The sequence below is a fragment of the Diadema antillarum genome, unplaced genomic scaffold, assembly GCF_040938485.1.
Source record: "Diadema antillarum isolate AM-2024a unplaced genomic scaffold, OU_Dant_1.0 seq00000701_RagTag, whole genome shotgun sequence".
Classification (NCBI taxonomy): domain Eukaryota; kingdom Metazoa; phylum Echinodermata; class Echinoidea; order Diadematoida; family Diadematidae; genus Diadema; species Diadema antillarum.
In genome coordinates this window covers 1-15111 of record NW_027271606.1, presented here as the reverse complement: position 1 = coordinate 15111, position 15111 = coordinate 1, and the positions used below count along the sequence as shown (strand labels likewise).

General features: G+C 38.5%; 1 protein-coding gene across 1 annotated transcript in view; it reads right to left on the bottom strand.

The window, feature by feature from the left end:
- LOC139737711 (uncharacterized) overlaps positions 1 to 469 on the bottom strand; it is an 81828-nt gene extending 81359 nt beyond the window's left edge. Inside the window, exon 1 of the mRNA XM_071648386.1 lies at positions 331 to 469. Coding sequence (XP_071504487.1) covers positions 331 to 469 — 139 coding nt within the window. The remainder of the gene's footprint in view (positions 1 to 330) is intronic.
- Positions 470 to 15111: the final 14642 nt, after the last annotated feature.

The following is a 15111-nucleotide window of genomic DNA, read 5'->3' as shown; positions in this document are numbered from 1 at the left end:
CATCTTTGTTTGAAGATGAAGCACGCCCCTCATTTTTCTGTCTTCAATTCAGTTCATATCGATTAAACTTTCGTCCCCTTGTTAACTGTTTTGAGAGGGTAACGAAATTTGGCAAGTGTAAAGTAAAAGTCATATTTAAATTTAAACCAGTTAGGCCCTACACTTACAGATAAGATTCTAACGTTACACAGGAGTTGGTCTCAAGATAGTTCAAGACTTGTTGTGAGAGGGAATTTGTACGAGTCTACCACGTCTTTAAAAATACTTTTAGATTAAAATACATGATTTCAGACGTTAAATCACTAACAAGTTAGATGTTGACGTCCTTACCAAATATGAAAACAACCGTTGTTTCGTCCGGGGACAACTTGACATGATTTCCAACGCGAATGCTCACTTTCGGTCTTCGGTGGAAAAATCCTTTTTCCCCGTCTTCTCCCTTACCGTCAGTGCTATTTCCACATCCCATTTTGTATGTGCACGTATAAGGTTACTATGGAATTTCCAGATTACGAGCATATGAGTCCAAAAATCCTAGTAACTGGACATTATGGGTGAAAATCTTTGCTCCATTGAAATGTCCGCCTGCAGAATGCTGTTATAAATAACGGTACCCACTAACAAGGCGCTCGCTGCTAAAGGATAAAGTGGCTAGGGATATCCGGATACTGAGGACCGACGTGACAGACCGGCGGAGGACATGCATTGATGTATTTGCACTGTGCGTGCGTCGCGTGTGCATAGATTTTACCCTGAATCAGATATCTCTCGGTGGCACGGGGGACGGACACACACGCACGACACTACGCTGCATACGCCTGCTGCATGCATGCCATCCAGTAGTATGCCCGTGCAGCGCAACTGTTCTTTTACGAGTGAACGGTGAAGATTCATACGAGTGGGAGCGTATTGACCATCGCGCCACATCGCCGCCGCCGTCGCCGCTGCGCCTGCTGCCTGCATGTAGTGAAGATGAGCGCCACATCAATCGCCTTCGCTGCGAGTCCAATAATGTACGCGGCGGCGAGCGACACTGGGATGGTACAGTTCAGTCGGTTGCTATCCCCATCAATCCATCCATACACAACATCCCAGCCAGGCTCATACACACATCCCACATCCACACATTACTAGTACAGTATTCACAAACCACGGATGATCATGGGTACTGGGAGTACAAGCACAATGCTTGAGTACACCAGTGTTTACGAGCTAATAATTATTCTTGTCGCCACATTAATGAGGGTATTTTTTCTGGCACACAAAAACCTTTGTGTATTTTAATAGACTAGCAGAACAATTATTGCAGCTTTTTTATCAATACGACTCGCAAACGGCATTTTCTCCAGTCTAAAGTTGGATGTATTTTTTTTAAATTATTATTATCATTTCATCAGCGCAAAACCAAGCAGAGCATCGCAGGAATTATTCATTTTGATTAAAAGTTTGTGTGTGAAATTGCAAACATAAACACAACGCTCCTCAAAGTCAATTGTGTATGTCGAAGGGGCTGAGGGTTGGGATGCATGGGGTGTGATGGGGATGTGGATCCACTCACCCCCCCCCCCCCCAACATTCTCGAGGATTAAACCAATGATAGGGGCGGATCCAGGAATTCTTTAAGGGGGGAGGGGTTACAGAATTAAAGGGAGTGCACGGGGACCCCTCCATTTTTTTCTTTTTGTCTCCTATGATTTAACAAATGATAAAGGGGGCGCGCCCGCGGTGCGCCCCGCCTGGATCCCCTACTGAATTATAATGTAAAGAGTCGGTGCACCAATAAGGATTTGGCTAGCTCACACAGCTGAAAAGCTACAGAATTATGTAGGCCCACTTTCAATAGAAACATCGAACATCTTTATGAAACTGCATAACACTGTTGAGTAGGCCTAGGCCTCTCGGGTCATCATTCCATGTCGTTTTGATTCTATGCTTTTCCGTTTTTTTCCTTCAACTTTTGTCATACATGCATGTACATGACACTGATTTAAAAAAAAAAAAAACGTTTGGAAAGAATTAATTGCATGTAGGCCCTATATATGTATATATATATATATATATATATATATATATATATATAACAGCAATAATTAGTTTCTGCTCGGAGTCCTAAGAAAGTATAATTTCACAACAGTAGGTCAATATAAACTCGAATTTACGTCTCTAACGGAGTTTATATTGACCTACTGTTGTGAATATATATATATATATATATATATATATATATATATATCAAAACGATCTCATCTATTTTCTCTCAGAAAGCTTATGAAGCCAAGGTACATGGACCATCGGAAGTAGAACTGAGTCTACGGCAACTCGTATCGAGCGAAACGACTGCATGAGGAGGAAAATGCGGTGATAGACCTATACCAATACTAACTTCCTCCCAAAGGCGGACCTTTAAAAGAATGTCTTTAAAGTTCCAATCCAAGATCATCTGAAATGGTTTTATCGATAGACCTATTTTAAAATTGACTGCAAGTTATTGTACTTATATATTATATTCATATTTTTTGGAAATAAATGTCACTGAAGTTGAACTTGATGAACTGAACTATTATTAATACCTATAACCTCAGCAACCATTCCCCACAAGCCACAACGCAGCAAAACGATTGAATTTGTATATAGGGCCTATATACTTCAATTCAGTTGAATACTGGTATAGTTTTATCTAAACTAGCAAAGTTTTCAGATTACTTCAGACCAGATGTACTTCGCGGTATAGTGTACTTCAAAAGCGATGTTTTATCAAGATTCAGTAACACCTACTTTCTCGTTGATTAACAATTATATGATATGATTTTTTTTTTAAATAGCAGCTGTTAGAATAACCTTTGAGCTTCGAGATATTGGTCGGAGACTATTGTATCAGGCCCTGCCTTGAAAGATACAGTGTCCTACGAGGAGCTATCGTACAAAGACCCCTCATCACAAATTTGAGTTTTTTTGTTTGTTTTCCTTTATATGGGTGTTTTAGTTTCACGCTGCGAAATTACTACTTCCTGCTATTGCTTGCCCTTAATAATAATGACAAACTGAGGTGGGGCATGCAGCTATATAGTGTACGGATCTCAACATGGGTCTTTACCGAAAGACGATTAACAGCTCTTTAATTCCTATAAGATTCATTAATCCGAAGATTTCTTAATCCGAAAATTATTATAAGGTTCGTTCTTCCGAAGGTTCTTTATTTCACAAATCAAGGTTCTCTCCCCGAAGGTTCGTTAATCCAAAATTTAAACTAGGTTCGTAATTTCGAAAATGAAATAAATTTCATTCAGTGGCAAAATACGGTGTCGTAATTCAGGGGAACAATGGGAGGATAATGATCGAGAGATGAATGAAAACACGCTCATGGATGATATACACACACTCTATAATAAAATAGGTTTAACTTTGCACCCCTACCAGTGTCACACTGGGAGAACTTTTACGGGTGCAGCTTTGCACCTTTCTGACCAGTGTCACAATAGAGCACCTTTAAAGATGCAACTTTGCATAATTATTTCTGATGTGCATGGTGCATGAAAAGTTGCACCGGTAAAGGTACTCCTAAAGTGACACTGGTAAGGTGCAAAGTTGAACCTATAATATTTTTCTCAGAGTGCACGCACACACATACACGCACCATGCAGACATGGATAAACACACACACACAAACACACACGATACACATATACGACGAACTGGATTACAGTACTTTGTCATTGTTCGATTGATAAAATAGAAAGTATTATCTCCTCCTCATCCTTGCTTTCTCTTCTATAATCATCATCAGGATGACTCATGCATGACGTAGTATCGAGGTCACTCAAAGGCAGAAAAAAAAATTAAAGAAATCACGCATGCTTTACTGCTCATCCCCTTTAAAAGGATCCGTGGTCCCTCGATCGTGATAGATCATCCCCTTTCCATCCTCATAACTACTCGACATCATTAACGATGATTCCCACACCCGCTTTGCCACATATTATAAATATATCATTCAATTTCGAATAGCGAATCTTATTTCATTTTTCGATTAACGAATCTTCATAAAGGCGACCCTTGTTTCATGTTCGGATTAACGAACCTTTGGAAAAACGAACCTTCAAAATGACGCCATAATGTTCGATTTAAGGAACCCTTTTTTATTTTTGAATTAGTAAAAATGTACAGGGAATTCGTGTGTTTCGGACAACGAGTCCTCGAAATAACGAAAATCACCCGGGAAAGACATTTCACGCGTTGATTGAACATTTTATTTAAAACAAATCGAAATTAACATGCCAATCATGTCATCCTTTCTCGTTCATTACACTGTACTCTTCTCTCGCTCTCCCTCTCTCGCTCATATAGTAACTATTCATTCATCTATTTATTGTAGGCAAAAATGATGCACAGAAAGTTGATATCACCAAAGTATTTCCGAGGGAAGCGCCACCAATAACCGGGGGGCCAAAAGCTAAAAACAGAGGTCGAGTTGCACTCTACAAACTAAGTAGACCATGCTTATTTTCAACTTTTTATTGTAACAAACAACATTCCACTGGTCTACCTCAAAAAATTTGTTGCGAAAGCCTCCAAATCCAAGATGGCGTCCAAGATGGCCGCCATTTTTACTGAATTTGTTATTTAAATGATAGAATTCGATAAGAACATCAGATTTCAACAAATTTGATGTCATATGAAAGAGAATAAAATTTTCTACAAGTTGATACCATTTTTGTGGGTTATTGTGATAACTGGATTGAGATTTTAAGGAAAGAACACTCATTTTTTGATATTTTTCTGAAAAAAGGAAAATCATGAAAATGCTTGATTCAGCATAAATCAAACAAAGAATAAAGGATCATCTTGAAACGTTTCAAGAATTTTGTTTGACATATAATTAATATTTGGAGAAAATTAAGCGTCAGTACCATTTTCGGTTCAGGAGTTATAATGTCTCAAACTTGAAAACTCACTACGCAAAAATGGCCACTTTAGTTGTGACAAAGACCTTGTTGGTCATAAAAAAAGTCTGCTCGAGCCAAGACTACTACACGCACCACTAACACTGACGCTTGTAGCAATGTCAGTGGTGCGTGTAGTAGTCTTGGCAAATGCAGACTTTTTCTTTGACAAACAAGGGTTTGTGCCTGCAAACTAACTTTTCATACTAAGTGGTAGCTCAGGTGATACTGATCGCTATTATTTCAAAGTAGATTGTTCTGAAGCAGATGAGATGAAGCAAAAAAGTTACAAATAGAGGTAGTAGCTTGAAACTTGGTGCCAATCTTGTTATAGATAGTTTAAGACAGAATTTAGATCAACCGCTCAAAAAAAAAGCAAGATGACAGCCATCAAAGTTGACATAGTGTATTGCGCCAAATTAAATGTATTATTTCGATTTTGATACAATTTTGTCTGTTGTGCTATCTTAAACCGTCTCAGGTTTTTATGGACACATTTTTAAAACCAGTGATATTCTACTCTCCGAAAAAGAAAAAAACAAATCGAGTGGAAGTTTTTACTTTTGATGTGAGGAGTGAATAACAGAAAACGGTGAATTTAGAGTGAAATTGGAGTGACTTTTGAGTGAAAATGTTCATTTTCACTCATTTTATAGTGACCTTAGGCAGGGCTCCACACTAACTTTTATTTTTGGTGGCCCAAAGGCAAATATCCGACCGTTTTTGGTGGCCCGATGAGGCCACCAAATTCTTCATTTCTGATATTTTGGTGGCTCGACGTGCGTTTTTGGTGGCCCCGGGCCACCGGACCACCGTTAGTGTCGAGCCCTGCATTAGGGATCACTCGTCACTCTTCGAGTGATCCCCGAGGTCACTCTAAAATGAATGAAAATGAACATTTTCACTCTCGAGTGATCCTGATATCTTATATGGGAAAGCATCTACCAATGGCATAAGTTCAGATCAATTGCGACACTATAACCCACATGAAATCAGCCTAAAAACAATGTAATAAAAATCTAATAACAGAAAATACAGTTTCAGCATGCTTATTTGTAAATGTGAATACAGCACAAATAATCAATTTTGAAAATCTTATTCGAACAATATACTGAAAAGTAATTTCGCACAACACATTTAAGAGCAAAGTTGAGAAATTGCCGCCATGTCGGATTTTTTTTTTGGGGGGGGGGAGGGGAGGGGGTTCGGATCAGAAGGGCTTTCAAGGACATCTAAGGATCAGACATTATTACACATACCATCATCATTCATGTTTCTACAACAGCAGAGTATACATACAAGTAAAAAGCATATCTTTGATACAGAAGCATTTTTTTTTTTTTTTATCAAAGATTGGGCCTTACCCAAACACTGGAATAAGCTCCACCCCCTCCCCCCCCCCCCCCCCAAAAAAAAAAAATACCCTCAATATGGTTTACACTAGAACAATATCGTTCGGATGTATAGAAACATGTAATAGACAGCAATATAAGACTATCAAAAATATATATCAAATTATAAGTTATAAGTTGAGATTTAACTTTGACGCAACACACCAAAGGTATTGTTTACCATTGGGAGAGATATCACATTCGATTTATATGTACAGTCATATTACAAAACATTTTACCATGTAAAAAATCATAATAAAGCCTAAAACATATGGAGACATCACCATTTCTTTTCAAGAAACCATAACCATGATAACTGTTGACAATTTAGTATACAAAAAACATTCTTATCAGATCTATTTAGTATATCAACAATATTCAGCATTAATTATACTGATTTAAGTTTGTACATTAGTTGTTCTATCCCTAACTCACAGTTTAGAACTAGTTTGAGGAATTAAGTAAAGCTGGGTTTTTGTTTTACGTGCACTAATGGTAAATACTGCCTTGAACGACATCCTCGATTAATTACCGCCATCTTGAATTTTGTGTGGATACTATTTTTATCGCTAAATATTACACATTGGCAAAATTTGTGCCAAATTCCAAGGTCCTATCTCTTTTTGGAAAATACTTTCTGCTCAATCTTATCTGCCTCAGAACAATCTACTATGATGAAATGCTACAGTAATAGCGACCAGCGTCACCTACCACTTGGCATGAAAAGTTTGTTTGCAGGTACTTGCAAGTCACTAGACCATTACAGTATTACAAGTGACCATGTAAATATATTGTATGCAAAATTTATAGTGCATGAATATAATTGTTTTTCAAGTTTTAGATGTTCAATTGTCAACAGTGTATCATATGATATTGACTGTAATTCCAGAAATATGAATTATGGCTCAATCTCAGTAAATCTCAATCTTAATCGCAGGTTTCAAAATAATTCTTCAGTTCTTCTTTGATAAATACTAAATCATGCATTTTTACATTTCTTCCTTTTTTCAAAACAATACAAAAATATGGATCCCCCCCCCCCAAAAAAAAGAGAAGCAAACACCCCCCCCCCCAACACAGCTAAAGTGGTATCAACTTTTAGGAAGTTTTACTCTCCTTCATATGACATCAAATTTGTTGCAATCCAATGTCTCTATCAAATTTTATGTTTGAAATGTTAAATTCAATAAAAATGGCGGCGCGGCCCTATTGGGCCGCATCTGTACTTTGGAGGTTTTTGCAACAAATCTACTGAGGTGTACTTACAGAACATTGTTTAGTATGCTTAATATTATGTATGGTCTTGTTTATAGAGAGAGTGGAACTCGAAAAGTAAGCACGATCTTGGATTTGACCCTCTGTGACTTCTTTGGGAACAGATGCCAGTAAATACATGATATTATGTAAAATGGGATTTCAAGTTTGAGACATTATAACTCCTGAACCAAATACAATACTGACCTCTAATTTTCTCCACATATTGATTATATGGGAAAGATGTTAATTTCTGCATGGTTTTCATAATCATTTTGAATTTTTATCTTTTTAAACTTTTTAGAGAAATATTCACGGTGCATTCTGAAAAATGTCTCCATAAAAACCTAAGATGGTTTGAAATAGCATTAAAATGTTCAGAATAAATAAAAACCATATAAATAGACAGCAAAACAGACAAAATTGTATCAAAATCGAAATGATACATTTACTTTGGCGCAAGACACTGTGTCAGTTTTGATAGCCTGCAATCTTGAATTTTTTGAGTGATTGATCCAAATTTTGTTTTAAACTTTCTATAGCAAGGTTGTTTCAAGCTTCTACCTCTATTTGAAAGATATTTTTTGCTTCATCTCATCTGCTTCAGAACAATCTACTTTGAAATAATAGCAATCAGCGTCACCTGAGCTACCACTTGGTATGAAAAGTTAGTTTGCATGCACAAACCCTTGTTTGTCAAAGAAAAAGTCTGCGTTTGCCAAGACTACTACACGCACCACTGGCACTGCAGCTATGCTACAAGTGCCAGTGCGCCAGTGCCAGTGGTGCGTGTAGTAGTCTTGGCGCGCGCAGGCTTTTTTTACGACCAACAAGGTCTTGTCACAAATAAAGTGGCCATTTTTACATAGTGAGTTTTCAAATTTGAGACATTATAACTCCTGAACCAAAAACGGTACTGACCCCTAATTTTCTCCAGATATTAATTATATGTCAAACAAAATTCTTGAAACGTTTCAAGATGATCCTTCAGTCTTTCTTTGATTTATGCTGAATCAAGCATTTTCATGATTTTCCTTTTTTCAGAAAAATATCAAAAAATGAGTGTTTTTTCCTTAAAATCTCAATCCAATTATCACAATAACCCACAAAAATGGTACCAACTTGTAGAAAATTTTATTCTCTTTCGTATGACATCAAATCTGTTGAAATCTGATATTTAAATCAAATTCTATCTTTCAAATAACAAATTCAGTAAATATGGCGGCCATCTTGGACGCCATCTTGGATTTGGAAGCTTTCGCAACAAATTTTTTGAGGTAGACCAGTGAAATGTTGTTTGTTACAATAAAAACTTGAAAATAAGCATGGTCAACTTAGTTTGTAGAGAGAGTGCAACTCACTCGTTAAGTAAGCGACTTTTTGGGGTTTGGCCCTCCGGTTACAAACAGTGATTGTTATCTAATAATTCGATTGAGCAGCGCTGAACGTAATCCAACAACACCAAAGCGGGCGCTCTTTTGGTGCGACGATTTCTCTCCAATCCGCTGATCTCTAAAGTGTTCCGTGGACCAAGATTTAATTTTCGCGTCAGAACTGCCCTTCACACTGAAGTCCATTCCATAAAGACATGGGCAAATTAATGTCTCCCAATATATACGCTGTATGAGCACAGAAATCTTCCGGTCTTAAACATGACTGTGTGTGTTTTGTTAGTTTCTTTCGTCTTTGTTTCCGTTAGTCTATGATTACAGACTAAACATTATTATTTGTGATTCACATAACGTTGGTAAAGAAAGTAGGGTGGACATTGCCTTTAAAAAATGCTTACAATATTAGAGTTAGACCCCAAATTAAATGCTACTTTTCAGCATCACTCTGATAGAGGGCCATAGACAGCAGGGGGGGGGGGGGGGAGAGTATACATCCCCCAGCTCACAGGGTGGTGGGGATGACATAATTATACCATCCCTGCAGGTTTCGTTTTTTTTTTTTTTTTTTTTAAATAGTGGTATTCTTTTTATAGTGACTATGATTGTCACTCTTTTTCCTCTTCTTCTTTTCATTGTTGTTATTATTATTATTGTTAAAAAAACTTCATCATCATCATTATTATCAGGGGCGGATTCAAGAATTCCGTTCCATTTTTCTTTTTATTTCTTTTGTTTTAACAAGAAATAAAGAGGGGCGCACACTCGCTGCGCCCCCCTCTGGATCCGCCATTGATTATTATTGTATTAATGTCCTCATCGTCATCTTCGTCATCGTCACCTTGTCTTTATTTCCATACTTTTGATCGGATCCCTAAATACAATTTTCTTCTGCCTCTAGTGGGACGGTGTCATTATGAAGTATTTGTCAAGAGGCGCTCATCACTACGTCACATTCTCTTGGTCTCTAGATGTGATATACAACTTTCAGCCCACAGATTTCCAAGGTTAAATACTTAGGAATTAGTGGTCACAGTGCGCAGAGATAGAAACTTCGTCGAAAAGAAAAAAAAAAAGGGGGGGGGGAACACCAACAAAAAAAATGGCGTGGTTTAACAGCGCCATCTTGGGCTGTGTACTGTACATGATCGATAAGGCCCAATTCGATAAGGTCACTGGAGGTGAACCACTACGTAAGGCGCCGTTTGCGTCGGTAAAGGACCCCTCAAAATCTCTTGTTTGCAGTACAGATTGAAAACTTTGAAGTTGTCAGTCCACCTGGTCACTCTCCAGTCATAGAAAGTGACATTTGTATGTCGTAAGTACACATTACGGTTTTATATGTACCAGTGAGAACCCCTCACTGATATAAGTAACCTTAGTCTAATCATCGATCGGCTGACTTTTCTACAGTCCCATGTACTGATACTTCATGTTGGCTCGAGTGCATGTGCTGACCAATGTCCATGTCTATGATGATCCTCAATTTCACACTCTGTTCAATCAAGGAGAGGCGGTGACAAGCCACAGGGCCGGGGGGAGCTGTCCTTAGGGATTAAACTAATGGTGATAAATATTACACGTGATCAGGGGTGAACCTAGGTAAACAACTTACGATCGCGATCATCAATTAGAGTAAAATATCCCGTTTGCAGCAGTTTAAGCATTGTTAAGGGTTTTTCCAACTTGTAAACAAATCAGGCAAATTATTTTCAACCATTTCATATATCATAGACAAGATTATTCATTAACGCAATTGCTTTCATAAAAGAAATTTACCATTGACCAACGCAGTTTTCATGATTTACCAGGGCAAAACCCGGCACAATTTTCGCCGATAAGGGCGATATGCGACGTAGTATTTCTGCTTGCGGCACGATGTACAATCCCTATGCAATACGCGCGTGCTCCGCGATCTTTAGCTGAACGCCTTCACATGTCTCGCGAACATTGCGTATTACCAAAGCGCCAATTCCCATTGCGAAAGCACGTGAAAATAGCGGGCTCACATGCATTGGCCGCAAACAAGATCGCAATTCTGGAGGTGTTGTTGATGTCTTTCTCGTGTTTTTCTCATTTTTATTTCGCTGGTAACATCCACTTTCCGAAAAAAATGGCGACCCACATCGGCTCGCAAAAGTTCTATTGTATGTGAGGATATGTTTTCAAAATTCATGAACATCGAGAAAACGACAAAAAAAATCAAGTTTCTTGGACCATTGTTTCTTAACTGTTATGTTAAGAAGTACCGAAAATTTCATTTTGGATGCGATATGTTGTCATTTAGGTGAGAAAATTTCACTTTCGTCAGAGATCGTGCCCATTTTATCGGTTGGTCTATGTTGATTGCTAGTGTGTTAGTATATGTGTAGTGTGCATGTAACAGTGCAATGCAGTGTTTAGCGGTATATTACCGTGTATGTTGTACCTGCCGCGAACGGCTGCACAGCCGCTTACTGACGCAGTTACTCTATTCATGATGCCTAGGACAACCTGGGTCCATGGGATTAAATTTACGCCTATACGCCTAGGCTACGGCCATGGTATATAAGGTACGCGGCACGCAATGCACAGCGCGCAATTTATCCAGTTTGAACTTGGATTGGAAGTTCCACTGATATTTACCTTTAGGGAAGGATTCAGTGTATTTTTTGCTCATCTGTCACTTTAACAATTCTTTTGTTTAATATGGTGGCTCCAGAGTGAATATGTATGGATTTTTTTTTCTCTCTCTCTCAAATTTCATCTAGCCACTATGATAGGTAGACTAGTGCTAGACGTCAACACTGGTTATCAGGCGAGAGCTCAGTAGTACTCAGGTGGGAAATTGCAACTGCCCAAACATGCTACATGGCTCACATTGCTATGCTGGAGACTGGAATGCCACGAACACAAAGAAAAGGCTTCACCAGGGTGCCAACATTACACATTCGAATTGTGTATGGTGCGGACTACATTCCACGGGGGAGGAGATTTCTACGTATCACTGTTTGGTGCAAACCCTACTATCACGTCTGGTGTGTGCTTATTATCTTAGTGCTAAATAATCATGTTAAATGTATTTAAGAGACAAAATTGTCTACATTTTTCCACAAAAAAAAGGCTGCAATTGAGGGTTGAGATCATGGCACCTGGATAATTATTGTAAGATAATTTCATATCTAACACTGATTTCCTTATCTTTAACATTTTCGAAATCAAAGGTACGTGCAGATGTGAAATCATTAGATTGGATAATACTGTAGTTGGAAGGGAACAGGAGGAAGGAGATGTCACTGTAAATGGGCACTTGCTGAATAAAACCAATAGCTTCACATACCTAGGTAGCAAGCTGACTTCAAACAACCTAATGAAAGAGAAAGCAAACAGCACAATAGCGAAATTCAGCAGAAATCTGATTGCACTCTACCCCCTCATGAAAGAGAAGAAATTCTTCAAGATGTCAAAGCATGCGAAACTGTTCTTACACCTGTGCCTCTTTACGGCAGTGAAACCTGGACTCTCACTACAAACCTGAAGAGTAAAATTCAGGCAGCCGAGGAGACAGGAGAGATAGATTGTAATGATAACATCAGGCAGGCCCTTGAGACTGAGTCAGTGTGACCATCATACAAAGAAATCAATTACGATGGTAATGCCAGACACCAGGGACACCAAGAGGATGCACTTATGGAAACCCAAAAAGAAACGACCGATTGGGAGATCAAAAAAGAGGTAGGAGGTCCAAATAAGAGAGATTACCCAAAATGAGGACTTTAACAGAGTCAGCTCCTTGGCCCAGTCAGAACGGAATGGAGACAACTGGTATGGAGGCTGTCAACTGACAGGCCAACAGGCCTACAGGCATCCAGTGAGAAGGGTGGGAAGTAAATGGTCATTATTGAATTGGTGCAAACACTATACAAATCATACATGTATAGCAAAGCCATTTGCATATATATACCCTATGTATACATGTATACACATACTTTGAGGCACTTATCCCTCGTTAAATAACGTTCAGCAGGACCACTGGAGTTTGAGGTCTACATACCTTTGTATTCACATATGAATTTTTTCTTTATGAACGGGCTGTCCCCTGCTAGGATGATCGTCTCATGAGATGGTCTACTCTTCCTTAGTCGTCTAGTCTTCCTTGACTGCATTTTTCATTCCCTGGAAAGAATAAATCAATACAACAAACATCATTTAATAGGTCACTGACTCAATAACATTGCATTTTTCATGTGAAATTGCAACTACCCAAACATGCCACAAGGGGGGGGGGGGGCACTTCAATTATATTGCCATACACATGCACGTCCAAAAAAACGTGTAAAAAGGGGTAATTTTGAAATCCTCCAAAACGCATAAAAAGGGGACCTTTTTTTGCCAGAAGACGCGTTACGCATTAGGGGATCAAAATCGCCAATATTCAGCAAATAGGGGTAGTTTTGATATCAGACTAAATGCGTTAGGGGGTAAAAACAAGTGAAATCTGTGTTTAGGGGGTCTTTTTAGACTGAAGCTAAAAACCTGTTAAGGGGGTATTTTGAACAAAAAACAAACAAAATCCCTATTTAGGGGTCATTTGGGGATTGAAGCTAAAAACCTGTTTAGGGGGTGATTTTCATACTCATGGACACGCATGTGTACACCTATATAATTGAATTAAATTTTTCTCGTTTCTAGTCCTCTACACAAATGCGCACTATCCTCAGCTCCAAATATCGTGAGTATACCTTGTAAATGACCCATAACTTGTTAGCACTAGTTTAGACTGAGAGAGATTCAGAGAAGGCAGAAGAAGGGGGATCTAACGTTAGAATATAGACCTAACGCAAAGTCTACGGTTAGAGTGCCTACATTATTGCCGTAACCGGGGGACACCCCCGAACCCCCAATTCATCACTTTCTCTAGTCCTTCCTCTGCTCCAAAAATCGTGAATACGCCTCGTAAATGCAAGCATTGGACGGGATCTAGAACTACATTATTGCCATTATCAGGGGACACCCCCGAACCCCCATACTAAACGCATGGACAACCACACTCTCCTCACCGCACAAGTCAAGAAAACACACGTAAACAAATGCAATCGTCGACAAGGCGAATCACTTATGCGGATTGATATCTGAGGTGGTTGCTATTGGTAAGCGCATTTACGCTCTTTTCAGAGCGATTTGCGCTATCCGTGATTGGCTGCCAGTATTCTGTAATTTACCCAAGTTGAAATTTTTGCCAAAAGATAAAAAATAAAACCAACACAAAAATTGCACTCATTTAAACCAGAGCAATCAATATTGTCTCTATTTTTCCTTTAAAAATGCTGCAATTGAGGGTTGAGATCATGGCACCTGGACAATTATGCTTATTATCTTGGTGCTAAATAATCACGTTAATTGTATTCATATTTCCTCAATAAATGCTGCAATTGATGGTTGAGATCATGGCACCTGGACAATTATTTTTACAATAATTTCATATCCAACACTCCTTAGCTTTAGTTTAACCTTTTGGCAATCAAAGTTAGATATGAAATCATTAGATTGGATATTACTAAAGTCATGCACAAGCAGGTATATTGTTCAAGATATATGTCTCTTTCCCTTAATCTTCATTCATATTATTTCCAAACTTTGTGAGGTCCACGGTGCAAAAAATAATCATAATGTTGATGATGTAAAAAAAAAATATGATGGAATCATGATTTAATTTTAAGTAACTTTTTTATTTTCTTTTTATTAATGACCCTGCGCGATCAGGATGAAATGATGCCCGTTTCATCCCAAACAATGTCAATCAATGGCTAGCAGTCTACATCATTCTTGTACCTGTCCCAGAGACTGTTACAGTAGCATACCAATAGTAATAAAAATATAACTAGGCCTATAGTATTTATAAGGACGACACAGTTCGAGTTGCACTCTACAAAACAAACGCGATCACTGTACTAGTAATCGTTGGTTTGGCACCATAGTTTTTTTCAAATTGTATCCTCCGGAATATGTAGCATGATATGATAATTATTGCATGACAGAAAACGACACATTATTACAATATTTATGGACTGGAAGTTTTGACAAGTACAATTGTACGACAGTCGACACCATCAGAACCCAAAAAGGCCCGGGTGGGGCTAACGAGTAACGAGTAACGAG